This window comes from Octodon degus, unplaced genomic scaffold, assembly GCF_000260255.1.
Source record: "Octodon degus isolate 3935 unplaced genomic scaffold, OctDeg1.0 scaffold00005, whole genome shotgun sequence".
NCBI classification, from domain to species: domain Eukaryota; kingdom Metazoa; phylum Chordata; class Mammalia; order Rodentia; family Octodontidae; genus Octodon; species Octodon degus.
In genome coordinates this window covers 33,377,782-33,396,593 of record NW_004524581.1, presented here as the reverse complement: position 1 = coordinate 33,396,593, position 18,812 = coordinate 33,377,782, and the positions used below count along the sequence as shown (strand labels likewise).

General features: G+C 59.5%; 4 protein-coding genes across 9 annotated transcripts in view; 1 reads left to right on the top strand and 3 right to left on the bottom strand.

Annotated features, from left to right (window-relative positions):
• Positions 1–1,315: 1,315 nt before the first annotated feature.
• Psors1c2 (psoriasis susceptibility 1 candidate 2) lies at positions 1,316–4,352 on the bottom strand. 4 transcript variants are annotated; one of them, XM_023722668.1, is made up of 3 exons: positions 4,002–4,352; positions 2,509–2,869; positions 1,316–2,014 (listed from the first exon to the last, which is right to left on the bottom strand). In XM_023722668.1, the coding sequence occupies exons 2-3, from the start codon at positions 2,600–2,602 to the stop codon at positions 1,659–1,661; spliced, it is 450 nt and encodes a 149-aa protein (XP_023578436.1). In that variant the 5' UTR covers positions 2,603–2,869; positions 4,002–4,352; the 3' UTR covers positions 1,316–1,658. The 4 variants fall into 4 exon arrangements, with proteins under 4 accessions (XP_023578436.1, XP_023578437.1, XP_023578430.1 ...); XM_023722669.1 differs by lacking the exon at positions 4,002–4,352 and having other exon boundaries at positions 2,509–2,641; positions 2,821–3,173; XM_023722662.1 differs by lacking the exon at positions 4,002–4,352 and having other exon boundaries at positions 2,509–3,173.
• Positions 4,353–4,408: 56 nt separating this feature from the next.
• Cchcr1 (coiled-coil alpha-helical rod protein 1) lies at positions 4,409–12,615 on the bottom strand. 3 transcript variants are annotated; one of them, XM_023721822.1, is made up of 18 exons: positions 12,586–12,615; positions 11,960–12,022; positions 11,674–11,878; positions 10,124–10,427; positions 9,470–9,633; positions 9,241–9,376; positions 9,002–9,112; positions 8,717–8,866; positions 7,673–7,783; positions 7,479–7,585; positions 6,734–6,846; positions 6,471–6,516; positions 6,201–6,355; positions 5,927–6,115; positions 5,747–5,848; positions 5,070–5,221; positions 4,834–4,972; positions 4,409–4,741 (listed from the first exon to the last, which is right to left on the bottom strand). In XM_023721822.1, exons 2-18 carry the CDS (start codon positions 11,973–11,975, stop codon positions 4,641–4,643), a joined length of 2,301 nt encoding a protein of 766 aa, XP_023577590.1. In that variant the 5' UTR covers positions 11,976–12,022; positions 12,586–12,615; the 3' UTR covers positions 4,409–4,640. The 3 variants fall into 3 exon arrangements, with proteins under 3 accessions (XP_023577590.1, XP_023577593.1, XP_023577598.1); XM_023721825.1 differs by having other exon boundaries at positions 9,470–9,615; XM_023721830.1 differs by lacking the exon at positions 4,409–4,741 and having other exon boundaries at positions 4,880–4,972; positions 5,751–5,848.
• A 326-nt stretch (positions 12,616–12,941) lies between these two features.
• Tcf19 (transcription factor 19) lies at positions 12,942–16,603 on the top strand. The gene is made up of 4 exons (XM_023722899.1): positions 12,942–13,063; positions 13,358–13,858; positions 14,729–15,278; positions 16,376–16,603. Exons 2-4 carry the CDS (start codon positions 13,621–13,623, stop codon positions 16,383–16,385), a joined length of 798 nt encoding a protein of 265 aa, XP_023578667.1. The 5' UTR covers positions 12,942–13,063; positions 13,358–13,620; the 3' UTR covers positions 16,386–16,603.
• Positions 16,604–18,287: 1,684 nt separating this feature from the next.
• The window catches only part of Pou5f1 (POU class 5 homeobox 1), a 5,190-nt gene continuing 4,665 nt past the window's right edge, over positions 18,288–18,812 (bottom strand). Inside the window, exons 4-5 of the mRNA XM_004624500.1 lie at positions 18,728–18,805; positions 18,288–18,554 (exon numbers count right to left, since the gene is read on the bottom strand). Coding sequence (XP_004624557.1) covers positions 18,288–18,554; positions 18,728–18,805 — 345 coding nt within the window. The remainder of the gene's footprint in view (positions 18,555–18,727; positions 18,806–18,812) is intronic.

Sequence of the window (18,812 nt, the reverse complement as noted above, 5' to 3'; positions counted from 1 at the left end):
CCCCGCCCCCGCCCCGCCCCCCGGCTGGGGTCTCCGCCCTCCCCCTGCGCAGCCCTCCCTCCCCACCCCAGCGCTGCGGGCGGGCGCTGCGCCTGCGTGTTGACGGGGTGCTCGAGGGGTGCCTGGAGCTCGGCGTCCGCCGCCCAGCCCGCGCGTCGTCACTCGCGTCGTTACTTAGCTATGCGCTTCCTCGCGGCCTGCGATGTTGTCGTTTAACCTTGTGTGTCGCGCCTGCCTCTCCGGCCTTGTTTTCTGCCAGCGGAACCGGCAGACTTATTCCTCCTGTTGTGTCGTCTGTCCTCCCAGCGCTGCTGGGCAAGGCCGGGGCCAGGTGTTGTACGCGATGAGTGGATGAGTGGTGTACTTGGCCTACTCCGGGCCTATTAAACTGCTAGGCTCACCCCCTGCGGTTCTTCCTTCAGTTGCTTTATTCGCTTATTTACTGAGACAAAGTCTTCCTGTTGCCCGGGCTAGTCTTGAGCTGTTGGGATCAAACTCCTGAGGAGCCAGGACTGCAGGCGAGCAGCTCTAACGGGCTACCTCTAGCACCGGTGCTTGTTTTGGTTTTGCACCGGGAATTGAGCTCAGGGCCTTGCGCTTGCCGTGCCGCTAAGCGGCCTTCCAGCTACCTCTACAGCTGTTGTGTTAACCCTAAACTTAGTTTCATTTGGCCACCTGTCGGTTTTCCTGGGGGTAACCAAGTGAACCCAGTATCCTATAGATGAATTTAAGGGATGCACTGCAGCTTCTCGTAGGCCCTCTTCAACTCCACCCCTCGGTAGCCCCCTGACTGACGCTAGGCCATAGGACAGATGTCCGGACTCCTCTCCTTTTGGTTGGATGTTCTCACCGAGTTGCCAGACCCGAGGAGCCAGGCGGGCAGGTGTGCACCGCTGCTCCTGGGGAAATGCCACTGGGGACCTATGCTTCAGACCTCCGGCAGCTCGAGTTGGCAAGACTCACGTGTGCCTCCAGAGATCGACCCCCTTAAACTGCCCACCGCTCCTGGCAAGTCTGCTTGCACCCCAAGGATGTGCGAGCCACGTGCCATTGGGGGAACACCGTGCTTGTTTTCCCACTCTTCAACACAGGAGTCCCAGAAAGGCAGGAGCGGGCTGAGGTCTCCCCTACTGTCGCGGACACAGACACGTGGCCAGCCCTCCTCCCCGCGGCCCCTCGGCCTAGCCCTCGGGCTTGACAGGAAGCCAGCGTACTTCCGGATCTGCCGGTCTGGGGCTGTAAAGAAGGGATCTGAATATTCAAAGCGTAGTCATTATAAAGCAGCAGCTTGGATTCAGAATTTAGAAAACAGTTTTATTCTTTCCACTTTGCTGAAGCACCGTGATTTAGGTCTACTGTTGGGTCCAGCCGCGGGCCACCAGGTGGCAACGGGGAGCACAGTGTGGCTGGCCCTGTCTGGGGTCCCAGGTCCCATGGCAAGGAGAGGAGTGGGTGAGGTAGGAGTGTGTGCTTTGATGACAAAGAAAAAAGGAGGGGATGTGCAGGCTAAACGTGGGTCCCAGAAAAGTAACTACCGAGGACACCTTTGAGTTCAAGATAAAATGCAGTGAGGACTAAGGAGTTAGACAAAGTTGGAGAGTTTAAAAAGAAGCAGGAGGGTGGAGAGGGGCTTGGTGCTCTCTCCCTGGGGATCCCCACTATCTGTACTCCTCCCGGGGTGGGTCCAGGTCTGGCTCCTCTCGAGGGTCATGGTCCACCTCTGGGGCCGGTGGCCAGGGGTTTTCTGGGGGCTGGGGTCCTGCTGGCCAAGGGTCATCAGGCCGGGGAGGCTGGGGGGGATCAGTGCTAGGGGGCTCGGGGGGCCACACTCCACTGTCAGGCAGGTCTCCCCAGGGATGGCTGGGGCCAGGGGCTGGTGGGTCCTCGAAGATAGGGGGTGGCCCCGGCCACGGGTCACCAGGGATAGGAGGGCCATGAGGCACAGGTAGGGAGTCCTCCTCTTCTCTGGCCTCTGTGGACCTAGGAGTGGGGTGGTCCTCGATGCCTGAGATGCCTGTCAAGGAAGAACGGGGGGACCTCTGGTGGGGACACAGTCCGAGTGGAACCCACGCACCTCCAAGCAGCTCTCAGGCGCTCTCCGAGCTTCCACTGTCACTAACGCAGCCACAGTGAAGCAACCCAGGCTGCTCTGAGCCGCTGGTTTTACCTGTCTGGATCTGCCCTCCCTCAGATAAACTCCACTGGCTCCCAACAGGATGTCCCATGCCTGGGCCTGGGCTGCTCTATACCCAAAGTGGCCCATAGCTTGGCCCAGGTGTCCAGGACCGCACTGTCCCTAACACGACCCCTCACACCAGCATGTACTTATCCACTCGGGACTCTGATCAGCCGAGGTTTCACTCAAACCAGCAAAATCTTTGTTTTGACAAACTACACTTTCCTGCATCCCCACAGGCCTGAGCCCCTGCACCAGTGCTGCTGCCCGGTATAGCCCTTGCCATAATGGTCAACCTTACAGAAGGGGGGTGCTTTTGTCCACCCCCTCACCCTGCATCCATTCCTGGAGTCTTCCTGGCTCACCTCCAGCAAACAGGCAAAGGATCAGGACCCCCACAAACGTCCAGTTGAGCTTCATGGCCATCTGCTGGCCCCCAAAGACAGGGCACACCAGTCTGAGCGCCTGGGATCCCCAAGAACCTTTATAGGGCAGAAGGCCAGTCTACGGGGAGGGGCTGCCCAATGACAGGAAATCCCATTAGAGCCCGACTGGTCAAACCCGTTTAAGGGCTGCTGCTTGTAGCCATGGCGTCTCTTATTTGAGGCCCCCAGCCCAGCTCCCCCGCTGCTGGCTGTCCTCACCAGTGACCCAGGCCCTGGGCCTTGTCTTTATGCCACTTCCATCCACACCCTGCGGCAAGAGATACCCACCTGTCACCTCCAAACTCAGAGCCCCAGCTTTCCTCCCAGGTAGTTATCAGCGATTCATTGGAAGCCAAAGAATGGGCGCAAACCTGGCCCTGGGCAGCGGCGGCGTGGGGAAGCACACTAATTACAGGGACAGGGGCAGGACGCTGGGGGGAGGGGAGCCTAACAGCTACAGCCCCCTGGGGGTGCCTCCTTCCCCAGGCCCAGGCAGGTGTCGTCTGGCACAGCCTTCCCCAGGGCTGCCCTAAGCAGTGACATCCAAGGAATTCCACGCTGGGAGCTGCCCTCCTGAGAGGACGTGGTGCCTCCCCACCCGGAACTGGTCGCATCAGCCCCCACCCCCAGGCTCCAGCAGAAGCTGCCCCCAACCCCACCTCCTCCCTCAGAGCCCCCTGCCCCCCAGGTCCTCAGCGCCAGCACACCCCATTCCCCCCACTCCAGATAGCAGTTTGGCCTCTGGCGTCCTGGACGCAGGAGTGGCAGTCACTGGAGCTCCAGCTGATCTCCCTGGCAAGGGCCACCCTCCCCCCACCCACCTGCAGGCCATGGTCAGTGCCCACCCCAGCCGCTTCCCAGACCTTCCCTGCCTGTGCCCCTTCCTGCACTCCCATCCACAACAGCCAAAGACCTTGTAAAAATGCAAACCCAGCCCAGCGGTGGTGTAACCCCAGCGGCCTGCATTCCCGGCACTGGGGAGGATGCCAACTGCAGCTTGGCAAACCTGTGGCACACATGCCACAGCAGGCTGTTTGGTAGCTCTGAGAGGTTCGCCTTGCTAGCCTATACACTGTAGTAAGACTTTGCCAAAAGATAAAGCCAGGCTGCACTGGACGGGGCGCACACCTGTACCCAGCAGTCAGGAGCCCCAGGCCAGAGGAGTGCTGAGCTCACAGCAGCCTGGACCATCTCAAAAGAAAAAAACCAGAGTACACAACCCAAATCACACTGCCAGCGACACTCCAAGGGCTCTGGTGATGCACAGTAGAACCCAAGCTCCTCACCAGCACGGGCTTCTCCCCAGCAGCGGTGTCCTGTTCTCCCGGCAAGGGTCTGCACAAGGTTCCTTTCCCCTCCCTAGTGCCTTTCCTCACAGGGTTTCCCTGTCATCTCTGTACCTCAGCATTTACTGGATGTACTCCTTTGTTGAGAGGTTTGTTGTGTTTAAGACAGGGTCTTACTGTGTAGCCCAGGCAAGCCTCTGCCTCAGTCTCCCCAGGATTCCAGGTGTGCACCACCAGGTCCAGCTGTCCTGAGGTTGTCTCTGTACTCTCCTGGCAAGACCATCACTGTGGGCCTCGGTGGGACGGTGAGGGACAGTGCCAGCCAAGTCGTGAATGAGCAGTGTGTCCCTGCAGCCCTCTCCTGGCATGTAGCATTTTCCAAGGAAAACAAGTTCCTTATTCGTTTATTTGGTACTGGACACTGCAGGCCTTCGCACTAAGCTGCATGTCCAGCCCTCTTCTCTTTGGGTCAGTCTCGCTCAGTGGCCCTGGCCTTCCTGCCTCGGCCCCTTCAGTGCCGGAATGACAGGCAGCACCACGGCACCTGGTCAGAAATTTTTAAAGCAAAAGGTGGGAAGAAAACCGAGCACTCTCCAAACATCACCAAGGGGCTGAGGGAAAGGGCATGGCGGGGCGCCCACTGTGAGCACTCTCTTTATTGGGGCACAATTCAGGTCTGGCGGAAGCTGGCCACGGTGTCTCCAGTGCCTCCACTGGGGACCCAGCCGCAGGCCCCGCCCAGGCCTGGGCTGCTCAGCTTTGGACAGGGCCGCTGTCTCCTTGGCCAGCGGCATCTTCTTCAGCAATGGCCTCGCTGAGGCCCTGCAGGTTGTCCAGCAGCGCAGACAGGGACCCTGCAGAGGACAAGCGGGGATGGCACCGGAGGGCGGCAGTGTGGGCAGGAGGCTCCAGAGGCCCGCCCCCAGCTCTCAGCTCTGCCCATCACCTCCTCCGGACTTCTGGGTGGGCCCGGTGGGCCTGGCGCTCGCCTCCACTGGCTTCCCCTCGTCCAGCAGGGCGGGGAGAACGGCCAAGAGTCGCTGCTGCTTGTAATGGGAGAGGAGACCCTCCTGCTGCAAGGTGGCCTGGGAAGGAGAGGGTCGAACGCCACCGAGCCCTGCAGAGTGCCCCCCACCCCATCCAACCACCGGCTGACTCAGGCCCAGGCCTCCCCGTCCTCACCAACATGAGGTTCTTCTCCCTCTCTAGCTCCTGCAAGCGCCGGCTCAGCCGCTGCCCCTCCTCCTTCCGGGCCTCATCCTGCAGGCGCCTGAGCTCCTGGTTCCGCTCCTTCTCCCGGGCAGCTGTGCGCTGCATCTGGTGCAGGGAGGCCACTGTGAGGGGAGAAGCTGGGGTCAGCAGCGCCATGGGCACCGGCCAGCGGGAGCACGGGTCCCGCGGGGAAGCCGCTCTGCAATCTCCACCTCCTCACACAGTGGAGGCGAGCCCCTCCTATCCATGGCCCCACCACCAGGACCTCCCGAGAGCTCCTTCAAATGCCCGAATAGGAGCGGGGGTCAGACCTCAGGGCTCGCCCTCCCCGAGTGTGCTCATGGTGCTGCGGCTCCCTGCGATTTCCTATTTGCTGAAGATAGACACAGCGCAGTCTGCCTGCAGCCTGAGTGGTGTGGAACTGTGTGGGTAAACGTGGGCGGGCCCCAGGCAGGTGTGGTGGACAACGGCTGTCCTCCCTGGTTAGGGGTGGTCAAGAAGTACCCCTGGCCCAGCTGCTGACCCGGCTGTCTGGCTGGGGGCTGGGGGCAGGAATGGAGCCCCAGGCCAGCCACACAGAGCCCACCAGGTGACATCCATCATGCCATCCCACACCCTCTGAGGGCCCTGCCACCAGCCCATCTCACCCGCCTTGGTCTGCTCCCTCCGAGCCTCATTCAGCCTCCGCTCCGCATCTGAAAGCTGCTCCCGCAGCCGGGCCTCCACTTCAGCCACCTTCTCCTGCAGAGCTGGGGTGCGGGAAGGGACAGGACATCAGCGGGAACTGCCTCACCCATGGGGTCGCCCACGGCCCTCCCGCCCCACACCTCTTGCATAGGTCTCCTGCTGCTGGGTCAGCTCCCGCCGGAGGCTGGCAGCCTCCTCCGTGCTCTCCTGCTGGCCCTGGCGAGCAGCCTCCAGCTGCAGCCCCACGCTGGCCAGGGCCTCCTGGGCGTGCTGCAACTCCTGCTCCAGCTGCTGGGCCACCTTGCTCAGCTGCCGCCGCTCCTCCTCCCCTGTGCAGATAGGGGTGTTCGCTCAGGTCTCTCCCCAGTTCCCCTCCTCCTCCTCCTCCTCTGAGGCAGCTGCCTGGCGGCCTACCTTGCTCCCGTGCCCGGCCCACCTCCTGCTGGATGAGGCGGGCACTCAGCTGCAGCTCCGCACCCAGGCGGTTCCGCTCTTCCCGCAGCTGTTGAAGCTCAAGGCTGTCGCTGGTGTCTGGTGGGGGTGGGGGTGGGGGTGCAGGTGCAGGGCAGCTAGACAGGAAGGGGAGCGGGCACAGGAAGTCACCCCCCGCCTAACCCAGACATCCAACACCCTAAATCTCTGCTCCCTGCAACATCCCTCCACCGCATAGCGTCCCAAATTCACCTCTCCAGGCGCAGCTGAGCCAGGGCCAGTTTTCGAGCCATCAGGCCTGGGAAGGAAAAGACAAAAGAGCTGGGTTTGTAGTGGAGGACTGGGAAGACAGAACAGCAGAGCGGGAAGGCCAGGGACTGGTGAGCAGGCGCAGGAAGGCGGGAGCAGGGCCAGCGGACACGGGGCCAGGGGGAGCGGGGCCAGCGGACACGGGGTCAGGGGGAGCGGGGCGGGGCTGGCAGGCAGGAGGGACACTGCCCCAGCGCTGCACTCACCCTGGATGGTATGCACCTTCCTGGCAGCGTAGCTGAGTCGGTTGTTGAGGCTGGGAAGCCGGGCTACAGCCTGTTCCAGCTTCGTCACGGTGCTCTGGAGGCCGATCTGGCAGCTGGGGAGGACACGGGACACTGAACCTCCACCCTCAGCTCTCCCGCAAAGCAGAAGTGGGGGTGCAGGATTTCAGAACCAACAACTGCCTGGCACAGGAGCTGCCATGCAGATACCCAAGCTCAATGGGGGGATGAGAACCGAAGGAGCTAATGCCTTCAGTCAGTATCAACCAGAAATGGCCCAGTTAGCCAGGCATGGTAAGCAGCACACCTATAATCTCAGCACCCAGGAAGGCTGTGGAAGGAACTTTTACTCTTCTGTCTGTCTGCCTGCCAGCGATTGCGGCCTTGTACCTAGATAATCCCCCCACAGCTGCATCTGCTCAGAGGCAGTGGCCCTGGCCACGACACACCTCGCCGCCGACCAGGCAGCTTTCCAAGTGACCGTGAGTTCTCTTCTCACCACCTGGTTTTGGCCGCTGTCGTGCACCAGGGAGTGAGGGAGGGCCATGTATCCACATCCCCAACCCTGAAGGGAGCCACCCCGGGAAGCTGCACGCAGAAGCCTTTGGAGAACAGCGGAGACCTGGCCACGCCCAGCTTCCTGAAGGCTCCTACTGCCCAAGGCTCTCTGACCCAACGTACCCTGGAAGCTGGACAAGGAGCTGGGGAAACCTCCCACCCCAGACACCTGCTGACGGCGCCAACCACCAGCTTCAACTGCTCCTCCGCCAAGGCTGTCTGCTGTTGCTGCCGCCACTGGGCCTCCTGGGTCCGGCCCAGCTCCATCTGCAGGGCCTGGGGATGTCGTGAAGGTAAGGAAGGGTCCTTTGCCTGCCCGGGTGTGGCCTGCAGACCCTGCCTGGGCGCCCGCCCACCACATACCTTGGCCCCCACGCGCTCCACCTCCACCTCTGCGGCTCTGTCCTGCAGAGAGCGCTGCAGGATGGCCTGCTCCTGGCTCTGGACTGTCACTTGTTCCTGGAGCTCAGCCACCTGGGGCAGGACAGGGCACTGGGCACAGCAGACCCCGAGCACTACCCCTACCTGGCACCCCACCGGCAGTTGCCTGGCCTGTCACGGTCCTTCTTCACAGGGCTCACTGAGCCTTGCTTGCTGCTACTTCTGCTGTTTCCTGAGTCTCCATTCTAGAGTGTAAGCTCCACGAGGACTTACACAGGTACTTGTCTGAGTCACTTAGGCTATGTCCCAGCACGTTAAGAATCATTCAGTAATTTTTATTTTTTTTTCTTTAGTTACTCTGCTTTATTTTTTTATTTTTAAAATTTCATTTATTTATTTATTTATGTGTGTGTGTGTGTGTGTGTGTGTGTGTGTGTGTGGCCAGCTCAGCCCACCAGGGGGTGGGGCTGGCTGGCATGTGGTGCTGGGGATTGAACCGCGGTCCCTGTGATTTGCTAAGCTTATTCTAAGTAGATGCTTTTATGCAAAGGAGTATTACTCTGCAGTACATAAGAATAAACTGAAGATATTTCTAGGTAAATGGATGCACCTTGAGACCATACTCTTTTTTTTTTTTTTTTTTTTTTTTCGGAACCGGGGATTGAACTCAGGCCCTTGTGCTTGCCAGGCAAGCACTTATTCCACTGAGCCATCTCCCCGGCCCTAAGTAGATTCTTTTAGACCACTGAGCCATCTCCCCAGCCCCATTCAGTAATTTTTAAATATATTTATTTTTGCCTTTGCACTGAGCTACAACTGTCCCACACCCCCTTTTTTGCACTTTTTGAAACAGGGTTTTGCTACACTGCCCAGGCTGAGCTGGAACTTGGAATCCTCCTGCCTCTGCCTCCCAGACAGCTGGGATTACAGGTGTGCCACCCGCTAGGCTTCAGGAAGCGTTTACTGAATAATGTCACCCTGCGTAAGGAGCCCGGGCAAACATGCAGGAAGGGCAGGGCCACCAACCTGTCCTCGCAGCGCCTTCACTGAGTCGCTATGCTCTAGCTCCTGGGACTTGAGCTGCACCAACAGGGCAAACACCTTCTCCCGCCAGCGGCTTAGCAGGGACTGGTGCTTCGCAGCACACTCAGGCTCCAGGGACCCTGGGGGCAGGGCCTGTGTGCAGAAGTGCGGGCTCGCGGAGGAGAGGAGCAGATGCACCCCACCCAGCCTTTCCCTGTCCTGCTTGAGTGGCAGGAGCTGCAGCAAGAGCTGGGGGGGCCTGGCACAATGCCCACCCAGGGGCCCTACCTTCCGGGTCAGCTCCTCCTCCTGCAGGGTGAGCACGTGCACCAGGCTCTGCACACGCACCTGCAGCAGCTCGGTGGTGGCGCGCAGGCTGGCCCTGTCCTCCTGCAGGTGCTGTGGGAGGCGAGTGCGAGGCTCAGGCCTGAGCCTGCACACAGCTGCAACAGCACTGCCTTCTCCTCTGGGATGGTCCCTCCTGGACCCCCATGGCCCGCTGAGGCCACACCCTGACCCTCTCCCACCTGCACAGCAGCCAGAAGCTCCTGCCGCTCGGGTTCCCACGCTTGGCTGCGGGCCTCCGGAGGGACTTGTTCCCCCACATATTTCCGAAGATTCTCAACCAGGGCCACCTGACCTTCCAAGTCTTCTTGGGCCTTGCTAGGGGTGGTGTGGAAACAGCACCCATTAATGAGTCGCCCTGGAGATCCTCACAGTCCCAGCCCTGGGACCCTCCCAGCACCCCACACTCACCTCAGTTGCTGCCGCAGCAGCTCAGCCTCATTTTGGGCTGCAGCCAGCTCCTCGGCTTCCCCTGCCCTCCTAGCTTCCAGGCCACTCAGAGATTTCTCCAAGCCCTGGGCCTTGCTAGTCAAACTGTCCAGTGCCTCCTGGTGAGTCTGCGTCAGTGAGGACAGCTGTGGGGAGAAGAGCAAGTGGAGCAGGCCCTGGTTCACCCTGACATCTGGGCTCCTGAACCTCTCCTGCTTTGACCTTCACCTTCACTCCCACTTCGGAGACCTCGGAGGACCTGCACATCGCCTAGGCCCCCAGGTCCTTCCATGGGCGCAGGGACTCTGGTGATGTGGTTACTGAAGCCCTGGCTGCTGTCCCAGCACTGGCAAAGAGCAGCACTGAGCTTCCTGCCTGAACACCCTCCTCAGTCCTCTGAGACCCAGGTCCACCTTCCTCACTGCCCCTGTGAGGCTCCCAGATTTGAGTGAAGCACAAAGTTCAAAGGCTCCCCACTGTGCCAGGCCACCTGCTTCACTCCTTCACCAAGGACCTTACGGCCCTAGGAGGTGGTGGCCTAGGCGAGGTGCAGGTCCTCTGAGGTCACTCCCCCACTCTCTGCTTGGAGCTGCCGCCCAGCCCGTCAAGAATCTGAACCCCTCCCGCCTAGCTCACCTGCTCTCGGTGTAGCCTCTGCACCTCCTCTAGCTGCCGCTGGCTGCCCTCTTCCAGGTTTTTCCGGACCACCTCTGCCCCAGCCAGGGCAGCGCGCAGGCCCTCAGCCTCAGCGTGGCCGGCCTTCTCAGCCTGCGCCAGGGCCTCCAGCTCCATGGCCTGGGCCTCCAGCCTCATCTTCTGCTGCAGCGAGGTCTCCCGCAGGGCACGCACCTCCTCCTCCAGCCTCCGCAGTTCCTGCAGCTGCCGAGAGATGAGCTCTGCCTGCTGACTCAGGGCCTGCGACCCCACCAGCTCCAGGGACCTTCAGAGACAGATGGCGGGGGGACAGGTGTCTGGTGTTGAGGGCAAGAGCAGCCTTCTGCTCACATTTGGGGAGCTGGGGTGAAGCTGAGGAAGGGTCTCTGTATTCAAGGTGCTGTCAGGGCTCACAGGACCTAACGGCTTGGGAGTCATGCATGGATCTCTCTGGAGTGTGACACATAGGCAGGGGTATAAACATCCTGTGTGGAAAGGGTGGAAAATCATGCACACACTTCAGAGTGAAGGGGAGGCACAGGCAGTTCGGGCTGGAGAGGGCCCGAGTTTCCAGTGCTGCCGTAGCCAGGGCAGCGCTTGGTACGACCTTTAGTGATATTAGCCAACTGTGCAGTCCTGAACCCTGGCGAACACTCCACACGTGTCATAAAGGTTAAACCCCCTTGTGGCATGGCTCTTGAGCCAGCTCTCTTGTTGAGAGCCATATGAGTTGTTGTTTTTTTTTTTTTAAGTAAATGGTGTTTGTAACATTGACTTGTCAGAGCCTCCAAACTCGACAGAACCTCTGCCTCCTGACACTAGCCTAGTGCTCTCTGATCCTGCTCCAGGTAATCCCATTACAGACTGACAGTGGCAGAGTGACTCTCCCAAACATTTAGAACAGACACAGGTGAAACAGCAAGGAAGAGTTCCCGAACATTCACTGAGAGCACGGCCTGCCTCTTCGGCCCTTCAGTTAGAAGAACCCACACACCACAATGCCAGATCTCCGTCCTTCAACTGGCTCTGGACTGCGCTTTAGGATTCGCGGCCAGTCAACTTCTCTCCTCTCTTTGAAATATCTATTCTTTATTAATCGATTTTTGGGTCAGTTCAGTCTGGTCTTACTCACTATGTAGCCCAGAGCTGAGCTCAAATTCATGGCAATCCTCCTGTCTCTGCCTCCAGAGTACTGGCATTACAGATACGCACCACCACGCCCAGGTAAATGCTTTACTGAACAACAATTTAAGCTGATGTCTCTTACTTGTGCTTGTTTTTCCCATCTCAAGTGTCTAACATGGGGCCAGGGAGATGGCTCAGTAGAATAAGCACTTGCCTGGCTAAGTGCAAGGGCCTGAGTTCAATCCCTGGTTCCACCAAAAAAAAAAAAAGTGTCTAACATGTAACATTATTTATGCATTATTGGTTAAATAGCTGCCTATATAAAAATGCACAAATGAAGGAACCCATTTCAGTGAATAAAGTCACAAGCTAATGACTCTCAGAAAATCCTGGCAGTGAGTCCCTACCTGCCTCTCCGACCTGGTCCGTGCCAATCGCCAGGAACATCCGGTTCCCACGCGCTCACCAGAGGCCTCTGGTGCCTCTCAGTGCCGACTTGGTGGGCTGGGGGCGGGAGGAGGAGGGGGTCTGAGACCCAGGCTGGAGCCACTCTTGGCTGTGTGGGAAGGGGCCGAACTTGGAAGTGGGACGGGGGCACCAGCCCAGAGAAACCTGGAGAATCACAAGAGCAGGAAGTGAGCTCTGCAGGGAGCAGGGCCCCGCTCCCCTCACAGTGCCCTGGTGCCCGCTGACCAGAAGGCGGCAGCATCTCCACGGCTTCCGAAAGCTGTAGACTCTCCAGCCACCTGCGGTCCCCTGAACAAGTAGACAAACAAGGACACTCCGATGCAATTTTCAGTCCACCGTACACAGAAAATGCCTTCACAACAGTCATAATCCTTAAATTGCATGCTATTTTATTTTCTCATTAAGATGAACCTAAATTTAAGCAGTGGTCTCCGCTCTCCCCACCACGTTCCTCCCATCCCGGCCGCCGCGGGGTGCAGGTGCCCAGCGCAGGGGCCCCGCCGACCTCCGAGCGGCCCGCTCCGCCCCGGGCCGCGGGCGGCGGGATTCGGGAGGAGCGCCAGCCCCGCCTTCTCCCCCGGGCCCCTCGGGGCCTTCCCGCGCGCCGCCGTGGGACGCTGGGGCTCCTGCCGCGCCTCGGGGCGCCCGACCTGCTCCGCGCCGAAGGAAGCCACGAGCCCGCGCTGTTGCCCCTTCCTCCGCGACACCCGTCCCCTCCTTCCCAGACCCCGAGCTCCAACGCCATTCTGACCTCCCCACCGCTTCCTCCCCGGCCGCTCTTTCCCTAGCGCACGGCCCCGCCCACCCCGCACCCCCGCACCCCCTCGCAGCCCACAACCGACGTCTCTCACCGGGCCGGGCGCCCCGTCCGCCCTCCGGCCACACCCCCGCACCCGGCTGCGGCCCGCCCGACCGCGCCTGCGCAAGGCGGCCGGGACGGCGGGCCGTGGAAAGCCGCTCAAGGGGGGGGGAGTGCGCAGGCGCAGTGGCGTCCGGAGCCTCCGCGCCGTGGCGACTCCTCCTCCCTCCGGGAACCCGGGAAAACTTATGAACCAATCAGAAAAGGCGAAAGACGCCATATGGGGGAGGAACCCATCAGAATCACCGCCCAATAGTGTGAAGGAAGGCGAAGGCGATAACCAATCGGGAACGGCAGGGGGCGGGCTCTCTGGACCCGGGAATTCCGAAGGAGGGGACATGAGCTGCCCGCGCGCGGATGCCGCGCCCCTCCCTGCCTTAGCTTCCTGGCTGTCAAACTCCGCCGCGCCCTTGAGCCAGCAGACCCTGAAGGGCCGACCTGGACCTGAGACCAAAGACTGCACGAAGGAGGTAGATCTGAAACTGGGCTGGGGCCTGGAGGGAAAAGGCCGAGTTTCCCTTGCAGGGTCACGAGGCACCCCTGTTTTTATTTCACAGAGAAGCGGAAAGCAATGGGTTAAATCGGCTTTATTGGCCTTGTAGGGCCCGTTTGTGCAGTGCCTTGGGGATGGCAGTGGATCCCCTGCCTCAGGGCTCCGGGAGTGCGGGAGGAGCTGTATTCTGAGAAGCGAGTTTGACAGCGGGCGTCACGCCTCCAGCCCACACTTGCCCCGCAGCTGCCTAACGTGCCCTTGTTTTGCACAGATTGGACGCTTGGGGGAGGACCCAGCTCAGCTAAGGCGCCACAGACGGATGCGCTGCTGCTGCTGTGCTGCACCTAGACCTTAAGGGTTTTAAGATTGCCAACCTGCTGAAAAACCAGTTTTGCATTGAATTTGCACTACTTGGCTGTGTATGGGAAGCTGAAATTACGCACAGCACAACCCACCTGCAGCAGACTAATTTAGCGAGCCCGCCGGCCGGCCATGGCCTCCTAAGTGGAAGAGGGCTGCGGAGGACCACTGCCCATGCTGCCCTGCTTCCAGCTGCTGCGAATAGGGGGCGGCAGGGGTGGGGATCTCTACACCTTCCACCCACCCACTGGCGCGGGCTGCACCTACCGTCTGGGCCGCAGGGCGGACCTGTGTGATGTGGCCCTGCGGCCCCAGCAGGAGCCCGGCCTCATTTCTGGGGTCCACGCGGAGCTGCATGCCGAGCGCAGGGGTGAGGACTGGAGAGTCAGCCTGGAGGACCACAGCAGCCAAGGTAAGCGCCGGGCAGGGCGATTTGGCCCCAGGTGGACCCCTGCCACTTGCCTCCCAGTCTGTCGGTCTGGCAGCAGCGGCCCAGCCCTGTCTTGCCATCAGAAGTGTGTGCTGTCATCTCAGAGGACTGGCCCTTGTTCCATCTATTCAGTCACACAGGCTGGGAGGTGGAACCAGGGCTCAGGACCTGACAGGCAGGTGTCACAGTGGCAGGGTTCTGGGACCAGGCTTGGACTTGACTTACTTTCCAGCCTTGCGGAGGCCCCTTCCTGCTTTTGGGCAGTTACTGAGTACATTTTAAGGATCTGGTCATGTCTTTCTTCTCAACTAAGACTGCTCAGAGGCCTGGGCTTATGGTTTTCTGCCACTAGAACCCGGCAAAACCTCAGGCCTGTCACCTGACCGCTCCAGGCCTCTATCTTCGAGGTGAACGCTAGACTGTTCGGGGGTGCTCTGAGCATTAGCACGTAGCGGGGCCAGCGTTCACTCAGTGCTTCCAGCTCCGAGGTGGGCACCAAGTGCACTGCAGTGGGTGGCGCCGACACCCTCACTCTACAGACGAGGAAAGTGGGTTAGGAAGTGGAGCTGGAGGTAGTAGAGCCGGAACCTGAGTCACTGGACTTTTTGAGTTGGAGCTGGCTAAAGGAAGCGTGAGAGCCCAGGACCTTGGAGCCCACTTACAGGAAAGCAAAAGAGAAATAAACTTGCCTCCTGCCAACAAGGAGCTTGTATGTGCTGTCACTGGCCAAAGGGTCCAGGATGCGTGGGAGAAATTGATTCTTTCCCTGTTCCCCTGAAAATCAAGCAGGTCAGATTACTCCTGACTGGTCACTTCTGTTCTTGTCATTTGTGTCATGCCCACCATTGACAGGGACTTTGGTCAATAATGTCCGGCTCCCCAGGGGACACAGGCTGGAGCTGAGTGACGGTGACCTCCTGACCTTTGGCCCTGAAGAGCCCCCAGGTTCCAGCCCCTCGGAGTTCTACTTCATGTTCCAGCAAGTCCGGGTTAGGCCTCAGGACTTCGCTGCCATCACCACGCCTCGGGCACGAGAAGCTGGGGCTGGGGCTTGTTTCCGGCCCATGCTGCCCTCCCAGGGGGCCCCGCAGCGGCCCCTCAGCACCCTGTCCCCTGCTCCTAAGGCCACACTGATCCTCAACTCCATTGGCAGCCTCAGCAAGCTTCGACCCCAGCCCCTCACCTTCTCCAGGGGTGGAGGTGGGCCCCAGAGCCTGCCTGTTCCCGCCATACCCCGGGAAGGGGGCCCCACACCTGGCCCACCCCCAAGAAACCGGAGGAAGTCAGCTCACCGAGTGCTGGCGGAGCTGGATGATGAAAGCGAGGCTCCCCAGAGCCCCCCCATACTTCCAGAGCCCAGGAAGAAGCTCCGGGTGGAGAAGGCCACATCGACACCCGGAGGGTAAGCCAAGTCGGCATGGTCTCCTCAGCCTCCATCAGCATTTGACCACCTTTTGGTTCCTTTGCAGATCCTCGGGCTGTGCGTGGGAGGGCAGAGAGGGGTGGACAGAGGCAGGCCATGGAATGGCCAGGCCAGAGTTATCCCTGATGGCTGTGCATATACAGGGGGGAGTTAGCTGACGTACGGGTAGTGATTAGAACTGGAGTGTTATGGTGGCCTATAGTTTCAGCTACATGGAGGCTGAGGCAAGAAGATCCAAAGTTTGAGGCCAGCCTGGCTAAGTTGGTGGATATTGTCTTAGAAAAAATAAAGCCAGCTGGGCTGGGTCTAGGGATGTAGCTCAGTGGCAGAGACTTGTCTAGCATGAGGCCCTGGGTTAGGTCCCCAGCACTACGGCAAAAACCAAATAGCTGCCCTGTGCAGGTTGGCAGACAGACAGGAGTTCCTGCTTTCCTGGCAGACCGTGGATGGAACCCATAGCTTCTTCAGTCCTACTAGGAGTGCGTGCCTTGAGCTACACACCCAGCTCTAAGGTCCTAGGACCTTCCTAGGACTTTAACCTCTTCTAGGGATGAGGATTAGACAGGCAGTGGTGTTGTGCACCTGCAGTCCTAGCACTGAAGCCTCCGGTCCGAGTTCAAGGTCAGAGTGGGCTCCAATAGATGGAAATTAACTTCCCAGGCTCATAGGACTCTATCTAGGGCTCGCCCCATGGCTATCTGGAGCCAAAATCTAGGGTCCTGCAGGTTTCCAGTGACACTGGTATTTCACTTCCTTCAGAAAATGACGTGGTGGTCCCAGAAGCACTGAGAGCACCTCTAGGCTCCCCCTCCACTTGGGAGCAGAGAGCCCTGTGTGGCCCCCAGTTACAGCCTGCCCCAATTAGAGACCAGAGCCTGGGTTCAGTGTGAGGTTGTGACATCTGATACCACGTGGCAGCACCCAGGATGCCAGGGAGGCCGACTCCGATGCCCAGTGTGCCCTGTTGGCATCCTGATCTGAGGCCCCAGGAGAATGGAACCAGCACCTCCAGGCCAGTTGGACGCAGTGTGGTGCAGCAGACTAAGGCGGCTTCCCTCCTTCCCTTCCCTCTGCAGGAGGCAGTGACTCCAAGGAGAGGTTGCTGTGGATACTGGTTCAGGGCCGGACCCAGGCCCTAGTGGCCAACATGCGGTGACGGAAGCTGACTTCCTGCCAAGGAAAAGCGTGCTGCCTTCAGAATGTCACCCTTACAGGATACAAGGCCTTGTCACTGTGGACCCCAGCGTCCGGCAGCACCTGGCAGCACCCGCAATGGGAGAGCGAGCGTGTGCCACCCAAGGAGCTCTGGGAAACTCTGGTCCCCAAGTCCCTACGCTGGCTAACCCCGCCGCTGACTGTGACCTCTGACCTAGGGCTGGTTTCCAGCCTATGCTTTCCAGAGCTTTGCTTTTATTTTCAAATAAAAAACAAGCTTTATCTACTCCTGCTCTTCTGAAATGCTTTGCTTCCCAATTCTTGAGCAGATGGAGGGGATGGGCAGAGAACTACACGGGCTCATAAGCAGGGTGAGTAAAGGGGATGACTGAAGGTGGTGCAGGCTCGTAGCCCGAGTCCAGTGCCTGGCAGAAGGAGCAGTTCAAGCCCTGCCTGGGGCACAGAGCAGGTTCCTGGCCAGCCTGAGCAACACGTGGTAGACACCATGTCTTGTAAAGTCCAGAGTAGCTGGGGATGTAGTTCAGCTGCACAAGCCTCTGCCTGGCAAGCACAACACCCCAAATTCCTGCTACGAAAAATAAGATACTTGGGACTTCAAATTCATGGGATGACAGCTTTTATAGGGTCCACATTACTAAAGGGGAAGGGAAAGCTGGCAACTCAGGCCCAGGATAGCTTAACCTTCCCCCACGCACACATCCTACGTGTGGCCAAGTGTTCCGCCTCTCCTGTAGTTCCCAAGAAAGCCTCACACCTCAGGGCCAGCCAGATAGCTCAGCAGATTAAAGTGCCTGCTTAGGCAGATGCAGGGACCAGGGTTCAATCCCCAGCGTGGCATGCGCCTATAATCCCAGGGACTGGGAGGCTGAAAACAGAAGGATCATGTGTCTTAACTGTGTAGGGAGATCCTGTACTAAATACATTAAAAATAAAATTAGGGGCCCGGGAGATGGCTCAGTAGAATAAGCACTTCCCTGGCAAGCACAAGGGCCCTAGTTCAATCCCCGGTTCCGCAAAAGAAGAAAAAAAAAAAGGCCCTACACCTAGACCTGGCTACTGCGGCCTACTGGACAGGCCTAGCCCCTCCTAAACATCCCAACCCACAGCTTCCCCACATTCAGCGAATGCTCCCAGGTACAGGGGTGAGCCAGGGCAGCAACCCGGGCTCAAGCCCCACTAACCAAGAGCGCACAGCAGAGCTGACCAGGCCGCGTACGGTGGCAGCGGCCACCTGAGGACCTGATCTCTGGCCAAGGGGACTCCGGGGCACGGGTGACACAGCCAGCTCTGACCAGGTTATGGGGCCGCCGGCGCCTGCACCTTTGGGCAGAAGTGGGGCATTCTGCTTAAACCCTCCAGGCCTTCCCAAGAGGCAGCTGCTGATGATCAAGCGAGACCCTCTATAGATTAGCTTGGGCTGCAATCCCAGCTCCTCCTCGGACAGTGTGTGACCTCTAGCCCCACTTTTGGGGTCACTTGGCTGTGAGCATCTCCTATCTAACACTGGGTTCCTCATCCCTACTACCTTTTCAGTGACTAAAGGAAAACCACCAGAGACAGAAGCATCTACTGTGCCCCAGGCTTCTTTATTTAAAATCAAAGTGATGAGGGGATTAAAATCAAGAGCATAATTGAACGGCAGCTTCCCTCCGACTGGTTCCCCCAAATTCCCTGCCCCCACCCTCTGTGCTTCTAACTGCTTCTTTAGTGAATGAAGAACTTAACCCCAAAGCCCTGCTAGATCCCAGCTCCTTCCTAACTCCGCCCCCTCCACCACCTGGCATTCCTGGCAGGGACAGTGCCACCTCAGCCTCAGTTTGAGTGCATGGGAGAGCCCAGGGTGGGGACAGGCACCGGGGGAAAGGCTTCCCCCTCGGGGAAAGGGACAGGAGAGTACAGCGTGGTGAAGGGGGGACTTCCATAGCCTGGGGTGCCAAAGTGGTGCCCTGGGGCCAGAGGAAAGGACACAGGGGCCCCTGGGAAAGGGGACCCCGCAGCCTCATACTCCTCTCGCTGGGAATAGTCACTGCCCGATCGCTTGCCCTTCTGGCGCCGGTTACAGAACCACACTCGGACCACCTAGAGGGGACACAGGACAGTGGTGCTGGGTGTCGTCTCCGGAAGGCAGGTCTGGTTGAGCTGTCACTTTACCCAAAGCCCACAGCTCTGGAGTGGTGAGGTGGGAATGAAGCCCCCACCTCACCACTGAGGGGACGCCCTGGGGACAGGGACGGGCCAGGCAGGGCACTCACGTCCTTCTCCAGCCCCAGCTGCTCCGCGATGCGGCTGATCTGCTGCAGCGTGGGCTTCGGGCACTGCAGGAACATGTTCTCCAGG

Coding starts and splice junctions, on each gene's coding strand:
- Psors1c2 (XM_023722668.1), bottom strand. CDS start 2,602: ATGGCCATGAAGCTCAACTGGACGTTTGTGGGGGTCCTGATCCTTTGC. Junction 2,015..2,508: donor ACTCCAGGAATGGATGCAGG/GTGAGGGGGTGG, acceptor CTTCCTTGACAG/GCATCTCAGGCATCGAGGAC.
- Cchcr1 (XM_023721822.1), bottom strand. Junction 10,428..11,673: donor GGACCAGGTCGGAGAGGCAG/GTAGGGACTCAC, acceptor CTGTCTCTGAAG/GTCCCTGGAGCTGGTGGGGT. Junction 4,742..4,833: donor CACCCAGAAGTCCGGAGGAG/GTGATGGGCAGA, acceptor TGTCCTCTGCAG/GGTCCCTGTCTGCGCTGCTG.
- Tcf19 (XM_023722899.1), top strand. CDS start 13,621: ATGCTGCCCTGCTTCCAGCTGCTGCGAATAGGGGGCGGCAGGGGTGGG. Junction 13,859..14,728: donor GGAGGACCACAGCAGCCAAG/GTAAGCGCCGGG, acceptor CACCATTGACAG/GGACTTTGGTCAATAATGTC.